The 25,233-nt window shown below is 41.8% G+C and overlaps 1 protein-coding gene across 1 annotated transcript in view; it reads left to right on the forward strand.

Annotated features, from left to right (window-relative positions):
• The window catches only part of SASH1 (SAM and SH3 domain containing 1), a 554,055-nt gene that overhangs the window by 483,080 nt on the left and 45,742 nt on the right, over positions 1 to 25,233 (forward strand). The window contains 6 exon segments of the mRNA XM_048076923.2: positions 7,097 to 7,147; positions 7,265 to 7,314; positions 18,644 to 18,684; positions 20,196 to 20,282; positions 21,555 to 21,667; positions 22,916 to 23,017. Coding sequence (XP_047932880.2) covers positions 7,097 to 7,147; positions 7,265 to 7,314; positions 18,644 to 18,684; positions 20,196 to 20,282; positions 21,555 to 21,667; positions 22,916 to 23,017 — 444 coding nt within the window.

Genomic DNA, 25,233 nt, shown 5'->3' on the forward strand with positions numbered 1-25,233 from the left:
TCCTGTGCCAGCACCCCTCTGTGGGGACACACTGGGCACAAAGCCTGGTCCCCCAGTCCCAGCTTGTCCCCTGTGCTGCTGCTGCCACAGTTTTTGCATCTGCCCACCCAGGCTGCTCCCACCGCAGAGCACGCTATAACAAAGCTGTGTGCTTGCTTACTTACCCTCTCACTTCGTGTTTAAACATTCCTGATGTGTTTGGCTATTTTTTCATCCACCTGAAAGATCACAGTTCTCCCCAATGCCACGAACACCCTCACGAGCTTCCTGAAACCCCACCTCTTTTGTGTTGTTTTCTATTACTGTTTCTCCTCACATTAAGTATTTTTTGGCTATACTTGAACAACAGAAGTTTAGCTGTTAATGCTGACAGACATCAGGACTTTTAGTCAATTATGACAGGTCCTATTTATACCAGCAACAGCTCTAGTGCAGATGCAGTTACACCAGCGTAGAAGTTTTACCATTTTAGTGTTTGGGTAATGGGTGTAAAATACATCAATCAAAGACCCGCAGTGCCCCGGTTGCATATATACGCCTTTACATTATTACATTTTTAGCACAGAGAGAGCTACTGTAGCTTTGGGCTTGCTTCAGCTTGTTTGGAAAATTGATCAGAATGTATCTGATTTTCCCACGTAGAAAGCTGTGTTCTTGTATCGACCTTCCTTTCTCTGAAGCCTTTTGCTGCTGTTTTTTTTTTTTTTTCTCTGTCTGCGCTGTAATTTCACTGGGTTCAGACTCTGTTTGTTACGAATGGATTTATGAGTTAGCTCTGCGTAGCTTTTTATTGTTACAGAGCTTTACAAAGGCTGTCGTTCCTTTGTAATTACTAATGAATTATGTTTTTCAAAATCACTGGAGAATGTTTTTCAGCCCCTGTGGCTTCCAACCTTGGTGTTGAATGCAATGTATTTCACTTGGGGGAAAAAAACAAAAACAACCACTTGTGCTTTTATTGTTGGTAGAGGGGAGAATGTCAAGCACTGCTCCCTGTGACGTGTTACGTTCGATAGGTCCAGCACCTGCATCAAGCCAAGAGGCATGGTTTTTCTTTCATGCCTACTGCTAAAAGCAGGCACGTGAGTGCTGTAGCGGTGTGTTTGTTCTGAAGCTACCATCATCAGTAGTTAAGCTAAGATTTGGCTTATGTCTGTGTTGTTTGTGAGGCATTGAGACTTTTGGACTGCTGTTTCATGTGTAGAAGTATTTACTTGGTTGAAATCCCATTTTTTAACCATTTCTCCTGCATAGTTCTTTTCCTCGGTCCAGCGTTTTGCTGCTGCTGCAGGATGTTATCGTTTAGCTTGTGTCAGCTCTGGCCCTGACGTGTAGGAGCAGTGGAGCAAAAAGCTTCTCCTCTCTCCACCAAAATGGCTCCGGTGGAAGGACGGACCGGAGGCAGCAGTCTGAGCCTCAAAACGGGACTTCTACTGATCTGTACCCCTGGAAGCTCACTGAGCTGGGTAATCCCTTCAAATACTTGCTGAGGCAGTAGCCACGGGGATTGGGCTTTTTATTTCTATATTCTGCTCCGTGACGCGTGGCTAGTGCCTCCTAGGCAATTTCCATTAAGCACCTGTGTGCCTGCACGGTCCCTGCACACAGGCTTGCCTGCACCTTCTCCAGAACCTCTGCAGAGCCTGAAATGTGATGTGTGATGGAGGACTCCAGGCAGAACGACTGCTTTCCGAGCAAAACAAATGCTTAGAGCCCTGTGGTGCTCCGGCTGTCTGTCAGATGTGGTGGTGGTGGTTAATCACTCCAGGAGCAAGACTGGAGCAGGCAGTGCACCTTCAGAGCAAACAGGGAGGGTGTTTGGGGGAAGAGACTTTCAGAACTTTCTTGCAGAAGTTTTTTTGCTGTAGGTGCTTTGTTTACACCTGTGGAAATGGTTTCCTAAAATTATTTAAAAATTTATGAGCACTTCAGTCATCTTTTCCATTGGTTATGTCACTAAATTTCCCCAGCACTTGTGCATGTCTCACTTTTCACAGTTGCTGTCTGCAGAGTGAGATTAATCCTGTCTTGGGATCTGCACAGGAATGTTTAAATTTATAATTTAGATGCATACAGCTCCTGTGGTAGAAACTGTGAAGAGGTTCATGAATTTCTAATTGTAAGGGATTGATTCAATAAATGTAATTTCCTAAACTGACAAAGTTGTAGTGTCGAACGTAGATGAAGCTTAATGCTGAGGTAATTAAAATACACAAATGCCCTCTTGTAGAACGCACAAGCCCTGCTCTGGGTGCCCAGGTTTCCATTTGGATGCTTTCCTCCACCACGCTCGTGTATTTCAGTAGCAGAACAGTCATACCTTCAGATAGGCAGAGATTTCCCTTATCTCTTGTGTTACACTCAGAACAACTGAACTGAAGTTACAGCAGGAGGAAAAGTCCCTCACGAATTCAGAGCCTGTCATTACAGTCAGGAAATGTGTTTCAAGCCTCTTCCCTGTACGCTTTGTGCTTTAATACTTTCTTCCCTTATGCATTTCTCAGGCCTAATTCATAGAAGACAGTAAGACTGTTTTCAGCATGTTTACAAGGATGATAGCATATAAAACAGAAATGACATTTAGAAATTATTTAAGTTTTTTTAAATAATTATTTAGAAATTATTTAATTATTTGAAGAGAAATTGCAACCTAATGACTTGATAAATCACACAGTGAACAAAGTAAACAGGAAAGCTACCTGTAAAGGAAGCTTCTTTCTTGGGCCCTGAGGCGATCAACTTAAGGGTTGAAGCATAAACCACAACTCCTGGTCATTAAGCTCACAAATTGCCTTTTCTTTCAATATGAGAGATTTGGGAGAAAAAAAAATGACACTGACACACTTCTCGTGCACCAGACCACCTGAGCCTTACCCCTTCAGCTCGGTGGCCACTTTTGGCAGCGTCCACAGCGCAGCCAGGGGCAAGACCTGGGCACAGCCGTGCCCACTCACCTTCCCTTGTCTGCTAGAATTACTAATTTTTATCAGCTTCCTCTGGCCCTAAAATCAGTATTTGAGGTCCAGTATGGTGATAACCTTGGACCCAGAGGGGAGCTAGACAAACCGCTGTTAAGCTACCATTTGCCTTCCTTCTTTTGGGCCTTCCCTCTTATGGGATTTCTTGGGGGATGGATACAATTTCTGAATATCTCCATTTGCCTAGAATCTTCAAATCGCAGGTGCTGTGAATTATACAGTGTAAGGGACATGTGCAATATACATCGATAGTGTCTGTGTGCAGTGAGTCCTTCAGAAAGGACCCTTTAAATCCAGACATCACTCAAGTAAATCAGACACTTTTGGAAAATGCTGGATTGATCACATAGTTTAAGGAGTCTGCAGGCACTTTCTCAGATCAGTAGATTTCCTGCACAAACACTTGTTTAGTGTGCAAGTGGCATGAATGTCTGGTACGCAGCAGACGAGCTTCATGGATCCATGTGATGGGCAGTTATCTGGGGCAGCAGGCTGAAAGGACAGAAAATGCCGATCGCCCTGACGCCTGCTTCGTCTAGACCAGAGCGCTGGAAATGCAGGCTAGTGGTGGCTGCTACTGCAGCGGTGTCTTCTATAAACCCAAGCTCTCCCATGTTTCATTTTTAAGATTCACTTCAGAATGGTGAAAGATGTGCTTTCATGAAACCAATCTTTGGAAATATTTTTTTAAAAGATGTAGCGTGCTACATAGCATGCCAACAATATGAGGCTTTCTCAACCTTCTAGAGTTAGTCCTTGATAGAAAAAAGGCTTTGATCCTGATGTATTAAAGTCAACGCGACCTGTGGATTTGTAACATAAGGCTTAACAGATTTTAACCTAAATAAATAGAATTAGTCCAGGTTGGTAAAATTTCTGTGATCCGTGATCAAAACCTGTGCCAGAATTTCAGTCATTTAGTAATATTTTCCTAAGTATTTTCCTTTGGTTTCTTGTCTAAATAGTAATAGCAAAAACATCATTCTGTTGGAAGTAGAATGGGGGTAGGTATTATAATCGCAGTAATACAGGACTGTCGGGTGTTTTGCATTCCAGCACTGCAAAGTTTTAGAGGAGGAAGAGGAGAGTTGTCCTTGCTTCTGTCCTCCAGTCATCCTGATCATATAAAACTGCTCCTGTTCAAACAGGGTGGGCTTGACAGTGAGGAAAAAAGAAAGCAAATACAGTCAGCTTTTTTTAGGATTTTGTTACACAGGATGCAGCTGGCTATTCATCTGAATAGTTTTCATTTTAGGCTGAAAATGGTAACTTTCCATCTAATTGCAATCTCAGGCTACAAATTCACGAGCAACTGCTCAAGCAAAAGACTTTTATAAGGCCTTGGGAATCCAGATAGCATCTTGTAAATGATAATTTACAAAAACTGCATTATTAAAAAAAAAATGCAGCAGGCGGCTTTTTAAGGCAACAGATAAATCATCAGAAAGTGGAATATTTACTGCTGAGAAGTTGGGATCCAAAGGCATGTTGGACGCACAGTGGATTCTCCTTCCTGACTACGTGAAACTTGAAGATGTGATAGCTTGTAAAATGCTCCATTTCTCAGCCGTCTGCCAGTCAGCGGACAAATGAGGTGCCCGTGAATGAGACATGTCTGGGGCACAGGGCTTCTGCTCCCTTCCTCCTTGCGGGCTGCAAGGCCAGGGTGGGCCAGTGGGTGAGGAGGGCTGCAGCGGTGTGCCCACGGTCCTCTCTGGATAAACAATTTTCTTGGATTCCATTTTGATGGAGCCAAAGGACAAAGAGAGGGATGCCTGGTGCCAAACGGCTAATTTCACTTCCCTGATCTGTGAGCATCTGTGGAATTTCCCTGGGCTCAGTCCAGCTTCTGCTTAACTGCAGAAGGAGCCCTGCTGGGGCTGCCAGAGAGTGGATGCGGTCCCCTTGTGGTGCTGACTTCCACTCTAGGACTTCAGTTCCCTTTCTGTGCTGTAGGATCAGCAAAAGCAGATACCCAGACTGCGCATGTTTAGGCAAAACCCGTGAGTTGAGCAATGACCCCGTGTCAGCCCTGAATGCTCAATACCAAGCACGTGGCAATGAGCCACTCTGTGTCCTTCGGGCTGCCGGGGCCGTCAGCAGGCTGGGCTCCTCTGCCCTTGCAAACTTTCTGGGAGCGCTAATCCCACACCACTTCATGGCACTTAGCGGCAGTTTCCTGTTCAGCATTAAAAGGCTGCATTTCCAGAAAATTGTGTCTACTTTTCCTTTTTGTATTAAATGCTAAGAACATTTTGTCACCCTTTCAGTAAACAAAGGGCATAGGAAGTACAATTTCACAGAGATAAGAGGTTTATATGTGGGCTGAGGAATGCATGAACAGAAAGACCTCCAGGATTGAGAAATAAATCCGTGTCTTTTTTTTTTTTTTTTTGAGCGTGTGGACGACTGTGGTTGCTTACTCAGCTACGCTGGCCCTTTGGTTACAGTACCGACTTCTCTAGGGGTAGAGCTGGTTGAGAATAGCTGGTCATAAGCAGGCTCCCCTGCTGCTTCACATGCAGATCAAGCAGAGAATTGCAGGTCTCTTGCCTGACAAATAACTATAATTTGTTCCATCATTCCAGTTGGAATTTTCCCACTGACTAGAGCCAGACTCGTTAATGCTAGGTGCCTTTCAGGTAGCTGGCTAACAGTCTTAAATTAGATACCACGAGTGGGACTCACCTCGTCTAACTTGAGGCATCGGGAGCCAGCCAGGCGAGTTACTCTGTAGGAGTTGCTGCCTCTCCATTGACTACGAAGGGAGCCTCAGTGACTGGGTCCTGGAGTAGCTGATTATATCCCAGATATTTGGGGGAAAGTGCTTTGAAGTCCATCCTGTTGGCACATCTCTGTGTGAAAAACAGACCTTGCTGAAACAGAGCAGAATCCTCTTGGTATTTTCAGTCCGTTAAAAGAAAATGCTCTTTCAATGCTGATTTTTTTCCTGCGTATTATTCTTTAAAACAAATTGTCAGAAAATCATCTTGAATTTAACTAATAAGTTGTGTGATGGTATAGTGTAATTTTTGCATCTTTTATATCTTTGCTTCTTTTTAATCCACAGCTGTAGTAGAAATACAGATACCTACATGAGGAAAGTTCTTGTTGGTAGTGGTATTTTCACCAAAGGATGTTTTGTGATGCATAACCCCAAACCTCAACTGCCTAATTTCTGAAACTCATTTTTTATTTTATTCATTTGAGAAACTAAAGCCTGTGAATGTTTTTTCTCGCCACATTGTTAGTATGGTAATTGGGACCCAAAAGTTGTAGGCATTGTTCCTGGCTCTTATGCACTGTCACTGAGCAACGCCCTGAACACTGGGCTATGGAAAATGGTTATTTTACCTGGCAGTGAACTGACTTGGCATTTTCTGTCTGGCTTGGAATAGAAAATATTTAGTGAAAAATACTGCTTTCGCACTTAGTTATTATCTATTATTCTTTATAAATGATACCTTAAAGTTTCAAAACAGCAATTTTTTTGTTGTAGCTAAGCATTTGTAAATTATGTTTTTTGTAAGTCTTGTATCACAGGTGCCAATGGTTAGAAGGCTGGGGAATGGTTCATGATGTGTATGTAGTCACAGTCTGCTCTAGCCAAGTACGTTTAGGCTCATGCAGTCTGTGAACAGAAACAGATCCTGAGCTTTCACTCTGTCCCCCATGTTTGTCAGGGACTGTAACCTTTTTAGAACCCTGTACAGAGCCTAGAGACACCAAGTGGCTTAACAAGAAATCACTAATAAATATATAAGGGAGGGAATTCTGAAATACGGAAAGGAGTGACAGGCCTTTTCCATGAGCATCTTTTAAGCATTGACCATTTAGAGAAAACAACTCGTTCCTCCTGTTAAGTTTTGAATCCCTTCTGTGTGGCAATCTTACATTTTTCTGTAACCTCCAGTGATAAGGAATGGAATTAGCTTTTGCTGGAGTATTTCAGAATGTATCCAGAGAGTGGTTCCTCCTGGAGAGGTTAATGTTTCCCATTCAGCAGGTTTTGAGGTAGCCCAAGGTTCTGTTATCCTGTTTCTTCCTTTTTCTCCACTTCCAGTTTCTTCTTCCTGTTGTTTGGACATTTTATTAACCTGGCATCTGTTCTGTTTTAGGAGAAACCTGATGCCAGCCCCACATCTCTACAGCTGAGATCCCAAATTGAGGTAAACACTTTGGTTTTGGTCATCTATTTTTGTTTGTTTTTTAATTTGATATTCTGCATAAACTGGGCAAAGGCTGCTCTCACATCTGCTCTCACTGCTGTGTGTCTTCTCTTGCAGGAGTCACTGGGTCTCAGCAGCACCGCGTCAACACCAGACACTGAAAGAAAGTAAGTGAGGGCACAGGAGGCAAGAAAGGAGAGGGGAAATTTGGTGTTTTCTTTTTCCTTGTAGTAAATTAATTTAAAATTGCATCGGTACTTCGAGATTTAAGATCCAGCCTCTATTATGTTTGGTTCCCATTTTGGAACCTGCTCTCTCTCTCCTCTTTTGGCATTTTATTATTATTCTTTTTTAAATCAAGGGAGAGTTATCTTTTCTCCCTTCTGTGTGCACTTGGGACATGCATACACTGATAAAACTGGTAGTCATTTCTCAGAAACATCACTGATTGCACATTCTCTGCAAATTAAACCTGTTTAAAAATAACTTTCTGGGGCTAGACCTAAATGCAGCCAAAAAAGATAGATTAGAGGAAGGGAGAGCTACAAACTTAAACCACTTTCCTTTTCCTGTGCACTCCTGGGTTTGTAACTGTGCTTTTGAAGAAGGTGCCAAGGGAGTGAAGTATTTAAAAACCAAGTTAAAAGGAACTTTAATTTTAGCAGTCCTTAATAAAAAGCTCTCTGTGTGGACTGAGAGGGTTTCTGTTTACTGTCACCTCCTGCTGCAATGCGTGCTTGTTTTCTGCACCTCCTTCCTTTGATCCCAAGATCTCGGTTCCCTACTGCTAAGGGTAACGTGCAGTAGTGCATGAAGACAACTGACACTGTATTTCCAATTGCCTGCACGTCGTAGGGTTGTGCCAGCTGGGCTAGTTCAGAGGCAGTGCATGGAGTCCAGATCTGAATGTGAGGTGCTTTATTTAGTAAAGTTTTACGGTCTCGCATTTGAATAGCTTCTAGCGGAGCCATGATTCACCACTGGACCATAACAGGAAGGTTTTATAAAATTGCTGCCCATGCTCTTGCTCATTCAGGAGAACCAGCGTCAGTTCTAGAGAGAGCTGCAGTAGATGTGGTGCATGGGACTTGCCTCACTGAGTGTTGGCCGTATGGAAGTCAGGTGTTTGGTATGGAACAGCTCTTTAGGAGCTTCCTGCAAAAACGTCTAAAAGCTGATTCATGCTGAAGATCTTGGAAAGTGATGAATTATGTTTTAGAGGTGCCTTGTCTCTCTTCGTCACTCACAGAGAAAGTAGTGGATGGCTTGCTTGAGGTAGATACCTTATCCATCTTAGGCTGTTTTGAAAACGAGTGAATTTTACCTTGGTACCATCACTGCCCCCATTTGATGTGCTGTTAAGAGAGAAAGCCTACAAGCTTAAGATTTAAAAATGGTGCTTCAGATATTGAAACATGGAGAAGTTCTTTTCAAGGATACTTCCCTGTCTAGCATTGTAACGAAACCAAAAATGCCAAGTGGATGGGAACATGATGAGTACTGTAGTCTGGGAAGTAAGCCTCCAAGGTTATCCTGTAATCATAATACTTCTCCCTCAGTCTCAAAGCGCTTTCCCCATGGGTAAACAACATCATTATCCCACCTCAGATAATGATGAGATAAAATCTCACAGAAGGACAGCACACAACTGGGAATGAACTCCTCTTACAAGTTCTAGCCAGCTTCCTAAAATGTGTCTCTGTGTAGGTGTTGTACCACAAGTAACTGAGTAAGGAGACAGTATCTACAGAAACATCTTCTGAATGACTGTATTCCAAGAGTACCCATTTACTTCACTGAAAGGAAATTAACTTCATTATCTTAGTTGTGGTGGAAGAGACCTATGATTTTTGTAGACCTATCAAGAATACAGGTGTCCTTTTTGAGGATTTTTCTGTCAGCTGAGGGATGCGTGTGGTTAACCCAATCAGATATGTGCAACTGGCACAGGGGAGGTCAGATCAAAACTTCGCACTTTAGAAAACAAGCCAACATAATGGATGCTAACTGGGCAGAGTGTTGAAAATAACAAGTATCTACTCGATGCCATAGAAAATAATCAAAGCAGAAACGATACAGGCCTGTGCCTATTAGTGGCAGCCCGCCCCATCAATGCTAGTTTCAGTTCTCTAGCTTAGAGGCATTCCCGTGTCAGTTCAGCCCTCTTCCAGGGAGGGAAAGGTTATAAAATTGATCTGCTGAAAAATGACTATTTTAAGTCCATCTGTACTTCTTACTAAGATGCTGAGTTTGATGTTTTGGGGGGAGGATGTGTCAGAACTAGAGCCTTTTTGTGTGCGTTGTCTAATTTATGACTTTCAGCTGAATTTTGCTGCATGGGCATACTACAAGAGACAGGCAGTTTGTCCTTTTGGGGGCAGTGCTTCTGTGGCCACCGCTGCTGTGTGATAGATCTGGGGTGAACCTTTTACAAAGCTTCTTTTGTTGTTAGAAGACTCCGTTTTGTCAAACATGAAACTGGATGTATATGTGCATTGGTTTCTTATATTCAGAAACAGATTTGGAGGTCTGAATTAGAAAGATTTGTCCCAAAATGCCCATCCAGACTTTTCGGAGCTGAAAAATCTGTTGTTGTGCATACTCTTCCAAAGCCCAAGTAAAGGCTTGGCCGACAAAAAATTACATGTCCATGTATTGAAAATACAAACTTTTTTCTAGGGTAAGCTAAGAAGAGTTGTTTGTATGGTGTCATGAGCGGGTTGCTTCAGAAAGTGGAAAAAAAAAAAGAGAAAAACTCCTGTTGGGATGAGGAGTCGAGAGCAAGTGGCACAATGTATTGCAGGAGTCACCAGTAGCTCCCTCACCCAGAGCTGCTGTTTGCACACCCTGCAGCTTAACCCTACCAGGATCTAAAGCTCTAAAATAACACACCTGGATGGTTGTTTAATTTGACAGTTGAGAGATTCCAGACAGAAAGAGGCTTTGAGAGAGTCTGGAAGAAACTGTGTTTGTTTTAACCTTTGGTATGGTTTTCCTTTTCTGTGGTGCCCGATTGAAGAGAAAGTCTGACAGGCTCCACTGTGCACCGCAGTGAAAACAGCTCAGCCTTGATGCCCTGTGGTAGGAAAAAATCCCGTTTATGTGGACAGGCAGTGTATGTTCAGTCTTGCCTTGAGTCTTACTAACCGTACTGCCCAGGTCATTATTATTACCATCTGTTCAAAGCCAGCATGAAATTAGTTGGTCCCCTCAGTCCAGCAAGTTGCCGAGCAAGTCTCTGTCTAGTGGGTGATTTGCTGTAACACAGAACAGCCGTAGTGCCTGGAGGGAGGCAAAAAGGGGTTAAACGAGCCTGGAGACAGCATGCTTGTCACTTCAAGTGGTTGTCCCTCCGAAAGGCATTTGGGGCGGTGCCACCTTCCTCTGTTGCTGGCAACGCTGTTCCTGTTAATTGATGAAACTACAAGTAAAGACTGCACATATGAACCTGCTCTATGCATTATAAATGCCCTACCAAAGATGCTTTTTGTTTGATTGATTCTGACAAGGAGAGAAAAATCTTCACTGTAGCAAAGGCCTGTGAGATTCACGTGAAGGAGTGTGGAGGGTAACGCCAAGGGTACTGATGTGGCCTGGAAAGCTATCAATAAAGAGCAGAAAAGAAAGTAATGTTTGTTCAAGCTTCAGCTCACAATTGCTTTGAGTTTTTGGCCATGCTAGAGTTACTTCTGTAAATGAAGCAGTTGGGCAGGCTTCCTAGTCATATAATATTCGGCAAATAATGCAAGGCATGGAATGAGGTGTTTATAGTTTTTTTTTTCTCTTAATAATTAATTTCATTTCCCTTTGCCCTTTCCAAAATTTCCTTCTTTTAAACTGCAGTCATAGCATCAGATGTGGTGCTGGTGTAACTTCACAGATTCTCAGTCTGCCTCCAGCAAAGTGGCAGCAGCATCTCCCTCTATCCGTGACATTTCATTTTAAACAGAAGTCTCCCCAGAACTGCAAGTGCTCCTATTAGACACACTGACTTCTGATTTGCTAGAAGAATAATCACTGTAGCGAATAGGCAATAAGCGTGTTCTTAGTAGTTACTATTCCTTCTTTGTCCCCATAGCATGTTGATCTGGGGATGTGTTTGTATATACAATCCCTATTATTTCAAAGTGATGGCAACACCCCAAGGATGTTTACCCAGGCAGGGGACTGAGCAAGGTTTTCTCATAATTGTAAACAGAGCATTTAAAACAATGTAATCCAACTTTTAGCCTGTTCCCATTTTTGAGTATTCAGGCCTACATGACAAACTGATGAGCTCTGCATGTTTGCCAGGAAATCCAGGTTAAACCCAGTCCCCTGAACTCAGGCTTCTGCATCCTGACTCTCATCCTGTTTTCAGAAGAACTGGGGATGTTGCAGAGGGGAAGTTGTGTATTTTCCTTCTTGGGAAATAGATCTGCTTGCTCTTACTGCTCACTCCAGCAGCCTCTGGGCAAATTTCAAACGTGGTGCATCAGAGAACTGCCCGGAAAGAGAGAAGAGTGGGTGAGAGACCCAAGAGCACTACGTACAGGCAGGATGAGGTACAGTCACTCCTGTGTACTCATTCTTTTTTATTGCAGCTGCTAGAGAAAGGAAGGACACAAAATAATGCATGGGGTAATGCTTGTGGCATTTCACAGGCATCTTGCCACCTTTGCATGCCAGTGAATGTTGTGAATTGCCAACTTCTGCATGAGTCACTGGCTCTTTCTAGATCTGTACCACTCAAGAACACTGCTGACCAAGTAAATGGTCATACTTCATATCAAGTGCCATGATTTGTCCAGCTATACTTCTCAGCCTGCAGCTCAGTACATTTTAAGTGTTCTCTACCCAATGATCCTGAAATCCCAGACTCTGCCAGAGCAGCGAGCTGAGCAGAAACAGCCTCACGAAGCAGAAGATGCTGGCAAGCAGCTCATGCGTATGGGGCAGCATTGCTCGGGGGCTTTGCATTCCAGCACAGGGGAGCTGCTGTGCCTCTGGCAGCTGCGTGCTCAGCTCCTGGCTTCAGCTGCTCTCCAGAGTGAGTATCTTTGTCGTGTGCTCTGTGTGTGCAGGGTGCACGTCTTAAACCGAGCTTCTCCCACGTTGAGTGAGTGCATGCAGTTTGGCCGGCTCCTTGATTGCTTGTTGTGGATGTCAGAGGAGGAGTTGCAGGCTGCTCAGTAGTTGGGGTTTTCTCTGAGGCTGTTAGCAGCCAGCCAGTGAAGCCAGAACAGAAGTGGTTATCTGCATGTTGTCAGCCCTGTAGGAGAAACTATTGACTGACTGAATCTGTTCTTAAGGATTTTCTGCAGTGGATGTGCTGTAGTAATGCCAGTCACACTCCTGCGGAATAAGCTTGAACTCCGCATCAGCCTAAGGCTGGGAGAGTGCCTGCAGTTTGGTGTCCCCATGTTCAGCAGTGTTTTCTACTGAAAACAGCAGTCTTTAAATAAAAACAGCTTTCATTTTACAGCAGAGTTCATGCAAGCCTAAATTCTGCCCCCTTTGGTACACTAATCTACTGGCCTTTGCCAGTAGTTTTTAACGCTAGATTTCCTAATCCTCTTCCCCTACCGCATCCAAACTACAGGTCAAGCTCTGAAAGCAGGAGGTTGTTAAATCATCACTCCAGGTCATGGATGGGGGGGCTTAAATTCTGTCATATTTGATTCTGGCAACTTGACAGGGTGCCCAAATTAACTTTGGCAGATATTTGAAAGCTCTTCTGCAAAGAAACAGGAGTCCTCTGCCAGAGGACGTGAGGCAAGGAGAGGGCAGAAACTGAGGAGAACAAAGCAGAAAACAAACAAAACCCTAAAGTGAGGATGCCAAAGGCTGCACTTAATTACTGACGGAATAAATTGTTCCTTTTGGGTCGGTTAAAAATGGAAAGGAGCGTTGGAAGGAAAAAAAGGAAGAAGTAAAAGCTTGCCATACTCGAGATGTCCTCATTTAAGATGCGTTTCTTTATACCCAGTGCTTGCAGGAATCAAAAAGAAGCAGTGAATGTGTACGGCCCTGTTGTCACTTGTTTGAGGCCCGATTTAGTCAAAGCCAAATTATTCATGCTGCCTTTAAACAGCCTCCTCGAGAGAAGTAGGGCAGGAAACTCCCACAATAACCCTCACAATGGGAGCGAGAGGCCAGCCAAGCGCCGCCTGGGACACGTGAGGAGGGGAACCAGTGCTCCTCCGAGCCGCTGGCAGGAGCTTTCCGTCCTGCCAGTTGGGTGCTGGGCAGCGTGAAGGCCGCCTTTCACGAGGAAGCCGAACTGCGAGCAGTGCACGCGGTGCGTCACCTCCGCTGCCTCATGCTTGGCCGTGGAAGAGCTTTCGTCTGACAGCGATCTGCCCCTGCCTCGGCCCGCTAGGCCGCTCGGGCGATGTGTGACGCAGCCCCACCGCCGGCCTCCATGTCGAGTGCCCGCGGGCAGCCCCGTGGCTCCGCCGTGGTCGTGGCGGGGGGACACGCGCCCGCCCACGGGCAGCCCCGTGTTTGTTTCCACTGAGAAAGTTTTGACCTGCTTAAAGAGCCATTGCTATGGAAACCTAATGAGAAGATAATTGAATGAAACGTCTTTGCTTTCCATCTCTTTCTCACGCTGGTGCCAGCAAGGTCAGAATCTTGCAGGCCTGCTTTCTCTTCAGGTTCATGCAAATTTGATAAAAATACCAAAGGCCCATTTTCTTCCCTGTGCCAGCTCTGGTTAGATAAATTACCTTGTGTTCAGTCAGGAGCAGTTACAAGTCTGTCAGTTGATACTAATTATGTGACTGGGCCATTTCTAATGCACACGGATAACCAAATGGCTTGGCGGCAGAAGCCAGCGTGGGCTTTTACATCAGTTTGTCTGCTGCTATGAATGTGAATAATATCTGTAGACTGAAAATCCCATGAAAAGCATTTTCCTCAATGGTGTATAAATAGTCATCGGGAAAAAGGAGAGGGCCAGTATCAGTTTATTGAAGATCATAGCAGTAGCGGTTTCATTAACAGATGGTGCTGTGCACCTGTGGATTTTATGTGCCATAAACGAGACGTAGCCGTGTGTTAAAGCACATCTGCATCGAACATACTTAGTGGCAAAACAGAAACCCGTCAGCCTTCCTGTCATTCTCAGTCCCCGTGTTAGTTCTGCTTCAGGAATGATGAGCTTTCAAAAATGCTCGGGTGCATTCATAAAAGCAGCACATGGTGTCACTGGTTTCTTTTTCCCATTCTGTGGTGTACCAGCACACCATATCTTGAGGCACGTGTGAACGTGTGTCTTGAGAAATCAGCCGCTCCCTGTGCAAGACAAGCCATGGCGTTTCTCTCTCTGGGTCAGAACCAGCCCAGAGTTAACAAGGGAAGCTGAACACAGCCAAGTTAAAAGCCTCTTTATGACCAGATTCAGTTGCAATGGGCTTGTGAAGCAAATTTGTGCATCAATTCTTCCTTGTATTCCAGTTTTTAGAGCCCACCTCCAGGATTTCAGAGATAATTTATAAAGGGAGAAGTTGCTTTGGTACATCAAGGTCATCCCAGCTGCAGCACTTTTATGGACAGATGGATTCAAAGACCATTGTGCTTGGCTGGCTTTGCTCTTGTTCATACAAAAGCGATGAACCCACAGTCTGCAAAAAGAACTAGAAGTGCCCTCCAGAGGCAGTCCTCGTGTCCAGCTCATCCTCATCAGATGTCTGGTCTGGTCCACATCTTTCAGGCATCTTATCAGAAGCAGTTTTTAAAGCTGCCCTCCCATTCTCTACCTACTGGTCTAAGTTTGTCCAAATAGTTAGGAAATGGTAACTCCCTGTTTCTTACCACCTTATGTCTGCTTGTTCCTGTGCCTTTTTTATTAATAGGCAGTAAATTAATCTCCTTTCAGCTTTCAATTTGGCAAGCTGAAGAGGCAAAACTTTTCTAGCCTTCTCTGTTAAGATGAAGTGTTCAGTTCCCTGATCCTTACAGCTTTTCTCTTTACCTCTTCTGGTTGGAATTCATTTTTCTTGAACATGAGTAACTTCAGTCATAGAGGCTGTTCCCATATATATTCATTCTCCATACTGCCATTGGAATGTCCCATCCTTCTTTGTGCCTTTTAGGATTAAATTGTTACTGCATGGTTTTTTTTTTCTTTTTCCTGTCATTTTCTTCAGCAGGTATGTCCAAGTACTCTGTCATCTGCAAACCTCCAGCATTTGAAATACTGTCTTTTGTGTCAGTCTTGTTTGTGTATTAGCACATTTTGGCATTGAATGTTAAACCATTTCTGTTAAGTCAGTCTTTTTGATCATCTAGTTCCAAGCTACCAGGTCTTGCGTCACTGATCACTGAGTGTTCTGGTGTAATTTACTCACCTCCACTGAAAGCCGTCATCTCTCTGAGGCAAAAATGAAGTAATATCTTGTTATTCCCCAAAGTAGTAGCTCGATTTTTAGATACTCTATAGTGCTGCTTTTTTGTTGTTGTATGTTTGTTATGGCAGCGTGGCTCTGAGAGGCCCTAAGTAAAGGCCTAGAAGATGGTTTTTAATTTGTGAGATTAGTGGATTAAAGTTTTGATCCATTCTGAAGCTCACTCCCAGAGATTTGGGGCAGATACAAAAGTACTCCTTCCCTCTGGCCGTAAATCTTTTGTCTTCCTTTCTGTCTGAACATATACCCGTATATTTCTCCTGCTATATGCTGTGACATAGTACATTTCATCTGAAAGCTTGCTAATGAAGTTGTACATCAGCCCACAACAAAAATGAAGGCCTCCGTGGTGGAGTAATGGCATTTGGCTCCCTTTCAGGCACGCAGTGCTGAGACTTCTGCCAAGTGTCACTGCATCATTAACTTTCAGTACAAGTTATCAGTCTATGAATGGAAGAACACAAATCACTTTCAGCGCACGTTCACAGAGGAGCTGCAGATTTAACAGGGTAAGGGAGTGTAATTGGCAAATCAGACGTAAAGCAACTCAGAGGTACTATGCTAGGAAGTAAAGCACTTGATTGATTTCACTGAGCATTTTTAAGTGTCAGAGTTGTCTGATAGAACTAAGAAGCAAATGCTTTGTCAGGCTCTGCGTGGTAGGCTTTGTTGGCATTTCCATCCTTTAAGACCAGCTGTTAGCATTTTCAAGGTCAGCCCAGACATGGAAGATTTCCTCTTCAGGGAATGCATGAAATGATAACTGGAATTTGCATCCTCTGATGAAACTCAGTATACTTATTAAATCAGATATAAAGGAGAAGGCAGTCTGCTTGCTGTGGATCCTACTCATCTCCTCACCCTCTCTGGCTCAGGAGCATCACAAGTATGCTCCTGTTGCTCTTCCCCTTCTTTGGAAACCAGCATGGAATGAGTTGGTGGCCTCAGGCTAATTCCCAGGGAACAGATGTCCACATCACAAACATTGCCACTACACCTGCTGCTTCCTAGCATCATTGTTGGCAACTGTGGAAGAGAAGAAAAGAATTCAAATGGATTTGGAGGCTGAAGAGCGCAAGAGAGCGCCTCTGCTTTGAGGCTGATTTCACTAGTGAGGCGAAGTTCTGATAATTAAGAGATTTCACTCTCCAAGGATGGTGATTTGGTTCATTTTGTGAATACTGAATTAATTTAAGATAAAGTAACTGTTCACTTGGTGGGTGAGGTCAGTGCTCAGGTACAAAACATTTACTGGTTTAGTTCTGTCACTTCCAACAGGAGTTGGCTTTCTTTTTACTTTGTTGTCTCTGTATAAAAGCCCACATACTTTTAATCTGTTTTTCCTTTATTTAAAAAAAATACTCACTGACATCTTTACTTTAAATGTCTGGATGTGGAAAGTCTGGTTCTGGCACTGGATTTTCTGGTTATTTTACCCAGAAAGTATAGAGGGTTATTTTTCTTCTGCATTTCTTATTCTGATTTCTTAAATACCAAGCAGTTGGTGGCATACACCTATATCATTAACTTTTTCCCTTCAAAGGTAAACTTTATCAGCAAGGAAAACACTAAATGTCTCCCTCCACCTGATGCACTCCAAATCTGAAGTTTAGCTACTTCAGTTGGTTTGCAATCTGTGCTGGATTAACTTTTTAATCAGTCTGAGGTTGAAAGAGGTCAGATTTCAGCGCTTTGCTATGCCAAACCCTCTTTGCCTAGATGAATTTCTAAATCAAACTGAAACTTCATACTGTCTCATTTCCCCTCTAATGATGTCTTTGCAAATTGATGAGTGTGTTTTTCATGCTTACTAAACGTTGGCCAGTAATTGCTTACATCTTTTAAACTCGGAACTGGTTTAAACTAAAATTTCCCTTCAAGAGGTTTACTGAATTTATCAAAAACTCTTCATTGCCCTCTTCTGGGAGTCCAAGAAAATGCAAGGAACCCGTGTAAACACTATAGATGGCAACTAGAATATGACATGTATGTATTCCATGGCCTCATTCACAGAATGATTTGGCTTGAATTCTTCTTGGTATGCTGGGATGTATGTGTTTCCATTTTGCATGGGTACAGCACAGGCACGGCACAATAGGGCATTGTCATGTAACAGGGCAGAGCTCTCAGCCAAAAATACTGCAGTAATGCTTTGCACTTGGAGCCTCAAGCAAAGCCGTTGAAGCTGGCAAGAGTAATTTCACTGGATTGGCTCAGCCTGGTTAGAGATTCCTGTAGGAAGGCTTCAAAGAATTTCACAAGATTTGGTAATTTCTATTAGCTCCATTTACACAGAGAGAAAAAAAGGCAATGAGGGGGGGCTGGGGGTGGGAGGGTAATGTTGTCTCATCAGAGGTCCCACAATGAACGTTGGCACTGAGTTGGAATCCATTATGGAAAACTGGTTCAATGAACATAAAGACCGAGAACAAAAGACTTATGTACTATATTAGTGGGTTGTTTGTAAAGTCCATGTTCGGTTAAAATAAGTCTCTCTAACTAGCTTTTTAGTAAGGGAGCATAAACTGGTGGGAAAGCACACAGAAGGGAAAAAGGAGGAAGCAGCTGTAGTCGCCGGTCATCCGTGGTCCCACTTCACAGGGTCTGGACAAGTTTTCTTCAGCGTGTCTTTAAATCTCTACTCCTGTCTTCCTCGTGGTGGCTTTCTGAAAGTTTAATGAATGCGTATTTATAAAGCATTTCCAGATGAAAGACAAAAAGGCCCACAACTGTTAAAACCTAAACAAATACAGCATCCCAGTGCTACAGTTTCTAAAGCAGCCAATGAAATGAAAGGGAGGGAAGTATGTGAAAAAGTCTCTTTCTGAGGGATTCCGAGACGCTTTTGGCTTAACCATAGGCTTCTGTCAGTTATGTTTTTCTGTGCTGGTCAAAGGCGTTTTTCAGAGCTTGCAGAGGGAAACTCAGTTACTGTGGTCAGACCAGTGGGTTCAGGTTTTGTTTCCAACATGCTGCATTTGGAAGAAAGAGGAAGAGAAACGGCTCATGATGTATTGTTTGGAAACTATAATTTACTGTAATCAGACAGCTCCCATGAAATGTGAGAAGTCTGCATCAATAAGTCCATTTCTCTTTTGTGTTCTAGGCTCTCCATTCATAAATCAAGTTCGGAAGAAGGCTCTGTAGGTCAGTATATTTCATTTTATTTGATACTTATATTGAATTCTTAAACAGGTTTTCAGTTTAGCTTGTGCTAGGATGTGAAGAGCTGAGTAAACAGAATGCTAGCAGAAGTCAGCAGCATTTCTGTGCGTGGGGAGGGAGCTTTAAACGTGAGATGCCAGGGGTCTCGGTGATCTCAGAGGCAGCTCAGCCAGTACTGCCATGTGATAAATGCACAGCTTTTCACTTATTATATTGAATTTCAAATTCCTTAATGTTTGATCACTTCTAGCCTATCCATTTGTATTCTGAAAGTTACCACCACCAGTGAATAACTGTGTTTGTGCATGTCGTGCCAGAGGCTCGTCTTTTGTTTCTGAAATATTTTGCATTCTTAAATATGTATTTGTTTTCTGTTGTCTTTCACTTTTTTTTTTTAACTTACCATAATTAGTTCAAATTGGTATCCAAACTCATTAGTGAAATTGGTAAAATTCTGGATAGGGTGTTGTTTTTTTTTAGCGTTATTTTATTCACTGGAGAGTTGAAGAAAAATTAGAGCAGAGGGGTTGTTTCTTTTTAAAATTTTTTCTAGGATCATTTCCACACAGTGCAAAATTAAGCTGTTTTTCAAAGAGTCAATAAGCCCAACTCTGGGGCTTCTAAGGCAAGATCCAAAATACCATAGTCACGTGCTGAAACTCAGTGGCACAGAACAAACTGCATTCACTTGAATTTTTGAAAAACAGAGGGATGAAGTAGATCCAAATCGGTAGCATTTGTGCCAGATCAGGCACAGTATGTTCTCTTGCAGATGGCATAATCTTGGTAGCATGTGTCCTGGTTAATTCAACAGAGCACAATTATATGCCTTTTTTTGATCCAGATCCTGTTACTTTTCTAGAATAAACAATTTACTTCTGGGTCATCAAGCAGTATGCAGATCTGATTTTAATGGACATGTAGTCCCAGCCTTGCACAATCAAGGCATACAGTGAGCAAGAGTCAGATGTAGCTGAAGGTCTCCTGAAATTTCTCATGCCAAGTAGCAGAATGTATGTGTGTGTGTATTTATGTACACAACGTGTTTATTTTCTATATAGATATGCACACATATATCAGAGAATTCCTTATCTGACTTGTAGCTTTTGCTGCGTAATCGTGGTTCAGCTAGAGAGAATAAAACAATGAAATACTTCAAAAACACTTCCAAACTTGACATTAACAGCTCAACAGATATCAAAATGAATGTAAAATATTTTCTGTTTATAGTTCAAAATATGTAAGTTATTGGCTTATCTCGGTCGTCTATAGCATTGGCAATTATAAAAGAATGTGCATTTCTCTGAATTAGCTACATCAGCATAGTTCTAGTACAGACTAACTCAAGAAACAAAGAAAATTTGGGATTTTTTAATCTCATTTTTGTCTTAGAAAATATAACTTGATAGCTTCTGTAGTGTTTACTAACTAATGTTTCCTTTTGAAATTCTTCTTCCCTTTCCCTTCTTTCCCCCTCCCTCATTTTCTCTTAGGGAAAGCAGACTGGAAAAAGAAAAATAAGTTTTTTTGGCAGAATTTCCGAAAGAACCAGAAAGGACTCATGAGGCAGACTTCCAAAGGTAAATGTTTTTAAAGGGCTTTTGAACCTATCCATATAAAATATAAGGATCCAACCTTACAAAAGAGTAAAACTCATTTGCAGCAGTGTGGTAGTTACAGATCTGTGGATCTGGAAGTATCGCTGACTTGGTCCATTGTGTCAGGGCTCACAGAAGGATGAGTTGCATTCTGTGAGGCCACAACTCCAAGTTGCTAGGACACCTTCAGTCCTTGTTGTCAGTGATGGCACATGCACAAAATGATGTGATTAACAGATACTTATAAATAACATATAAAAATGAATGATGCTTTTTCTTCTGATCCTGACTTGATGAGATAAATTTTTACCTGTTTTAATTAGAAAGGTGTTTCTCCTTTCTTTGGCATTTGGTTATGTAGACCTGTTTGCGTTAGGCTTTAATCCAGCCTCTCATTGCAGGAAAAGACACTACAAGGAGTAGTGGAAATGCATCTGGTGAATAGTGAAAATTTAAGGATTGATTCCACTTAAACTGTCAGGTCTCCTTCTCTAATTCTTCAAAAAATGCAGCCGTGCATTGCTTTAAATATTTTGCTTCACAAAGAAAATTTCTTTTTTTTCCCATGTGTATCTGTTAGATCCTTCTGTTGCAAACAGATGCCTCCCTGCATCACCGTGACTGTGTTCAGATGGGTTGTGAAAAAATTTAGGAACCTGCTTACGAGGTTGAAAAGGGGCTCATTTATATTGTCAGTTAAGTGTGGGTCCTCGTTGGCTCTCAAGTTTTAACTCTCCACGCTGACGTTCCAAGCTCATGTCAGAAGAGGTCCTGGAGCTGGGAGGCCAAATACATCCAGCAGTGTGTGCCAGCTCATGGCTTTACAGCAGAGAGCTAAGAGGGCCCAGCACACTTTTCCTGGAACGGCTTCCCATCCACTCAGCTGACCGAAGTATTCCTCAGGGCTGAGTTCAGGACTTTCCTGGCATTAGCACTTTCTCTTGATTCTCGTCTTTAGGGTCAATAACTATATCAGTCACATTTTATTTCTCCTTCTCCTTCTACTGTCTTGATTTCAGTGTCAGTACACTTGTTTTTTCAAGCCCTAATTTACTTCATATCATTGCTTAGTTACTTCCAAATCATTCAGTCCTGTCAAATCATACTGAGATTGGTCTGGGGAGGGTCTATTCTGGCCAGCCAGATCTATGCGGTGACCACATCTCAGAATCCAGCTAAAATCCAATTCCAGTACATACCACTCTGTGTGTGACCTCTTTCACACGGTTGTTTTATCGGTGCATTTCTCTGCAGGAGAGGATGTCGGGTACGTGGCCAGTGAGATCACGATGAGTGATGAGGAACGGATCCAGCTAATGATGATGGTCAAAGAGAAGATGATCACTATTGAGGAAGCACTTGCTAGGGTATGATAAGTACACACTTCAGTTTTCCTGGGAAACATGTTTTATGGTGTAGGATATACCAATTCAAAGTTTTCAGTTGCTCACAAAACAGAGAAGAAAGGGGGAAAAACTGCCTGTTTGTTACTTAGCACTAGGTAGTATAAATTAGATAGGAATTGCATTGTTCATGGGAAAACATAGCTTAGATTACCCAAAAATAGATGCTTAATATATGACAAATGAATTGAGTCCTAAAAGTAAACATACTCAGCCATTTTTGGTGTTTGACATTAAAATCAGAACAGATGTAATTTTTGACAGGTTAGTGACTGACACAAGTGTTTCTTTACAAAATCTGAATTTTGATGAGCCACAGGAAAAACAGCTGTTTTCTCAGAAGCCAAAAGGCCAATGATAAAGTTTGTATGCCACTCGTCATTTTGTTCCCTTGAGCAAAATAACGTGGTGGAGCACAGGATGTTCTGTATGGGTACCTGAGATTCAGAAAACACGAGCTCAATCGTGACTATAGGCTATCATAGAATATAAGGTTACATTATTGTCTGAAGAAAATACTGCTTTACTGGGAATCATAACATGAAAAAAATGCAAAAATTTAAAATCACCACGGGGGTAATATTGGGATCTCTGCTGTTAAAAAAAAAATTGTGGGAGAGAATTCTACCTGATCTTTAATATTCACTATATATACCAGTATTGTTTCCCTCTAGTGGTCTGAGCTATTAGCAGCAACTCTTTTTTTTTTTTCTCTCTTTTTTTTAATCATCAGTTCTTGATGATCCTCTCAACAATTTGACTCTGGTAGGGTTGGTTGTAAATATTTAGACTTTTATTGGAAAGTGGAAAAAATGTTCTTTAGTTGTAAAATTATAAAAATCGGTTCCTAGTCCTCACTGCAGATCATTTTCTTTATCAAGGAAATTGGTAGAATATTGTGAGTCTGTCCAGTATAAACTGTGCCTCTGATGGGGATGGGTAATTTATATTTTGCCAATGATAATTCATCAAAATTCGGTATTCACAGATCACCTTCTTTAAAAAATAAATCTCATCATTAAAACTGCTGATTGCAAAATAAATGAGTTTATTTTAAACAAGTGAGACAGACAATGCGAAAGGTCTGATTCTCCCCATTCCACAGTGATACTGGGGAAAAAAGAATGAAAAGACATTAACTCTTGCTATTTTAAAGAAGACTGATAGCTCCTTCTCACTGGAAAATGTGTTCTCTGTCTTTTCAAATTTCAGCTGAAGGAGTATGAAGCCCAGCACAGGCAATCAAGTACTGTAGATACTACAGACTGGCCTGATGGTTCTTACTCAACATTTGATGGGTCTTCCAATTGTAATGTAAGTACCTGTCCTTTTGATATAGCTTCCCAGTGTCATTTAATATTTAAAGTCTTTCATTGTGGTGCAGCAGTATCCTGATTTACTTGGTGATTTATAATAGCAAATCTATCATTTGACCTCATGATGATATGTTCTGTCTACAGCAAATCTTTAATAGAGATTTTAAATCTTTGGGTTCTGTTATTGTATTACATAGTTTTTGTTTTTTAACGCACAGAAAGAGGTGTAGGGTTTTTTTGTTTTGTTTTATATATATATACATATATTTAGAATTGTTTCACGTTACATCTCAGTTACTATGAATCATCAGAGTTTCTCAGGTCTTCCCAGCTGTTGATGCATCCTAGCTGAGGGTCTGGCTAAGTCCTAGCTGCCTGCTGCTTTCAAACAGTTTTAACTCTGTATTTTCTAACTCTCAGCGCAGAGTTTGCAGCTTTTGTGAGACCCATAAGTAGTAAGGCAGCTTTCTTCCCTTATTTTTACTTCTGAGTTTTGTAGCTTCTCTTGTTTTTATGGGCATCAGTCTTTGTGTCATGCCATACTGAATTAATTAATTTTTCGTTCCAAATATCTTCATTTCCACAGAGTAGTTTATTCCACTTGATTTCTCTAATTGAAAGTTCACTGATAAATCTTACAGAAGAACACATTTGGCTGTCAAATCCAAACTCTTAGTAACCCATATAATTGAATCATAGACTTCTGAGCCCATTGATTGATTTATTTATTTTATTGTCAATGGAATTTCCTGCTAACTGCAGCAGACGGTTAGCTTCTCCTCCCTAAATGAAAAGAGGAATGCTATGTCATTTTATGAGATGTTTAAAATATTTTGTGGTGGAGAAGGATTTTCTTGTTTGTATTCAAAAAAAAATGCCCATCTTCAGTTAGGTGGGAACAGAGAGGAACAGATGTTGCCTTCTACTCTGTTCAGCTATATCAGAAATGTGCAAAGAATATAGAAGGAAGAATCCTTGCTCTTCTGCATTGGTTCTTTAGCCAAGGGAAAGTGTCTTGATCTTTTCCTCATTAGTGTTTATAGCCTGGACAGTCCCCCCTTAAGGCCTTTGACTAAAATACTTAAAGCAGAAAAGCCACAAAACTCTCATTTACTTTAGTAAAATCTCAGAGGTCTACTGAGTTTTACTCTTAAATATTCTGATAATGGTTTATGCTTGTGTTGAAGTTACCGAAAGCTGTATATACCTCTGAGGACTAAATATGACTCAGTATTTGCTCCCGAATGGAATGACTTGGCACATCTTCTCTAAAATTATTTTCGTAAGCTGTCTTTACTCTTCCAGCCAAGAGCTTTCTTGCATCTCTCTGTTGTTCTGGTGGGATTTGAACCATCTTCCTGCTAACATCAATGAGGGAGTCCGTATTCTATTGTTCTAAATACCTCTCCAGATTTTTGCCCTTGTTGCTATTTTTTATCCTCGTTACATTTAACAGAAGCTGTGAAACTGCATGTCTTCAAGTGAAGAGCAGATCATGTGCAGAAACAAAAGTTCTTGTTAGAACAAATGTCAGCTTGGCTTCTTTCTGGACCAAAAAGCAGCTAGGGTTAACTGGGGTGAAAGACTCTGAGCTGTAACTGCCGTGCAAGAGGGAGGAAAACAAGTAGTGTAAAGTGTCAGATATGTCTAGAGATAGCGCATGTGTTCACCCAGACTGTTTTGCCAAAGGACATCTCTATTAATCTAAAATGACCAGCTTGTGAGAGGCACAGAGATGATTCTGTGTCCAAGCACTTCCTTTGCTAAATCGGTTGACTTTCAGTGCCATTTGTGTGATTTGTACTCTGCAGACTTGGAAACTCAGAACTGCCACACTCATTTTATAGAGTCCAAGGAGCAAAGATGTTTTTCCATATATTAGAAACATTCTGTTAGATAGCCCACTGCCTTCTAGCCCCAGAAAGTAATTTAAAATATGAGTCACTGAAATTGAAGTTTCTGGTTTGAATTAAAACTCCTTGGGCAATGACTCTTCTGATTCTGTTGGCATTTTTTCTGATTTCTGTTTTTTTCAGTCTTGTGGCCAAATTGTTACTAGGCAATTTCTAATGGAACACTGTGATCATACTTGATCATTTTGTGAACATTTCGTACACACAAATGATAAAAGTGAATTGTAGGATACTTGCAGATTGAGGAAATTCAGGAAAATCGTAATTTTAATTCACTTGTTATACATTTGTTTAATAACTT

The sequence above is a fragment of the Anser cygnoides genome, chromosome 3 (genome assembly GCF_040182565.1).
Source record: "Anser cygnoides isolate HZ-2024a breed goose chromosome 3, Taihu_goose_T2T_genome, whole genome shotgun sequence".
NCBI lineage: Eukaryota > Metazoa > Chordata > Aves > Anseriformes > Anatidae > Anser > Anser cygnoides.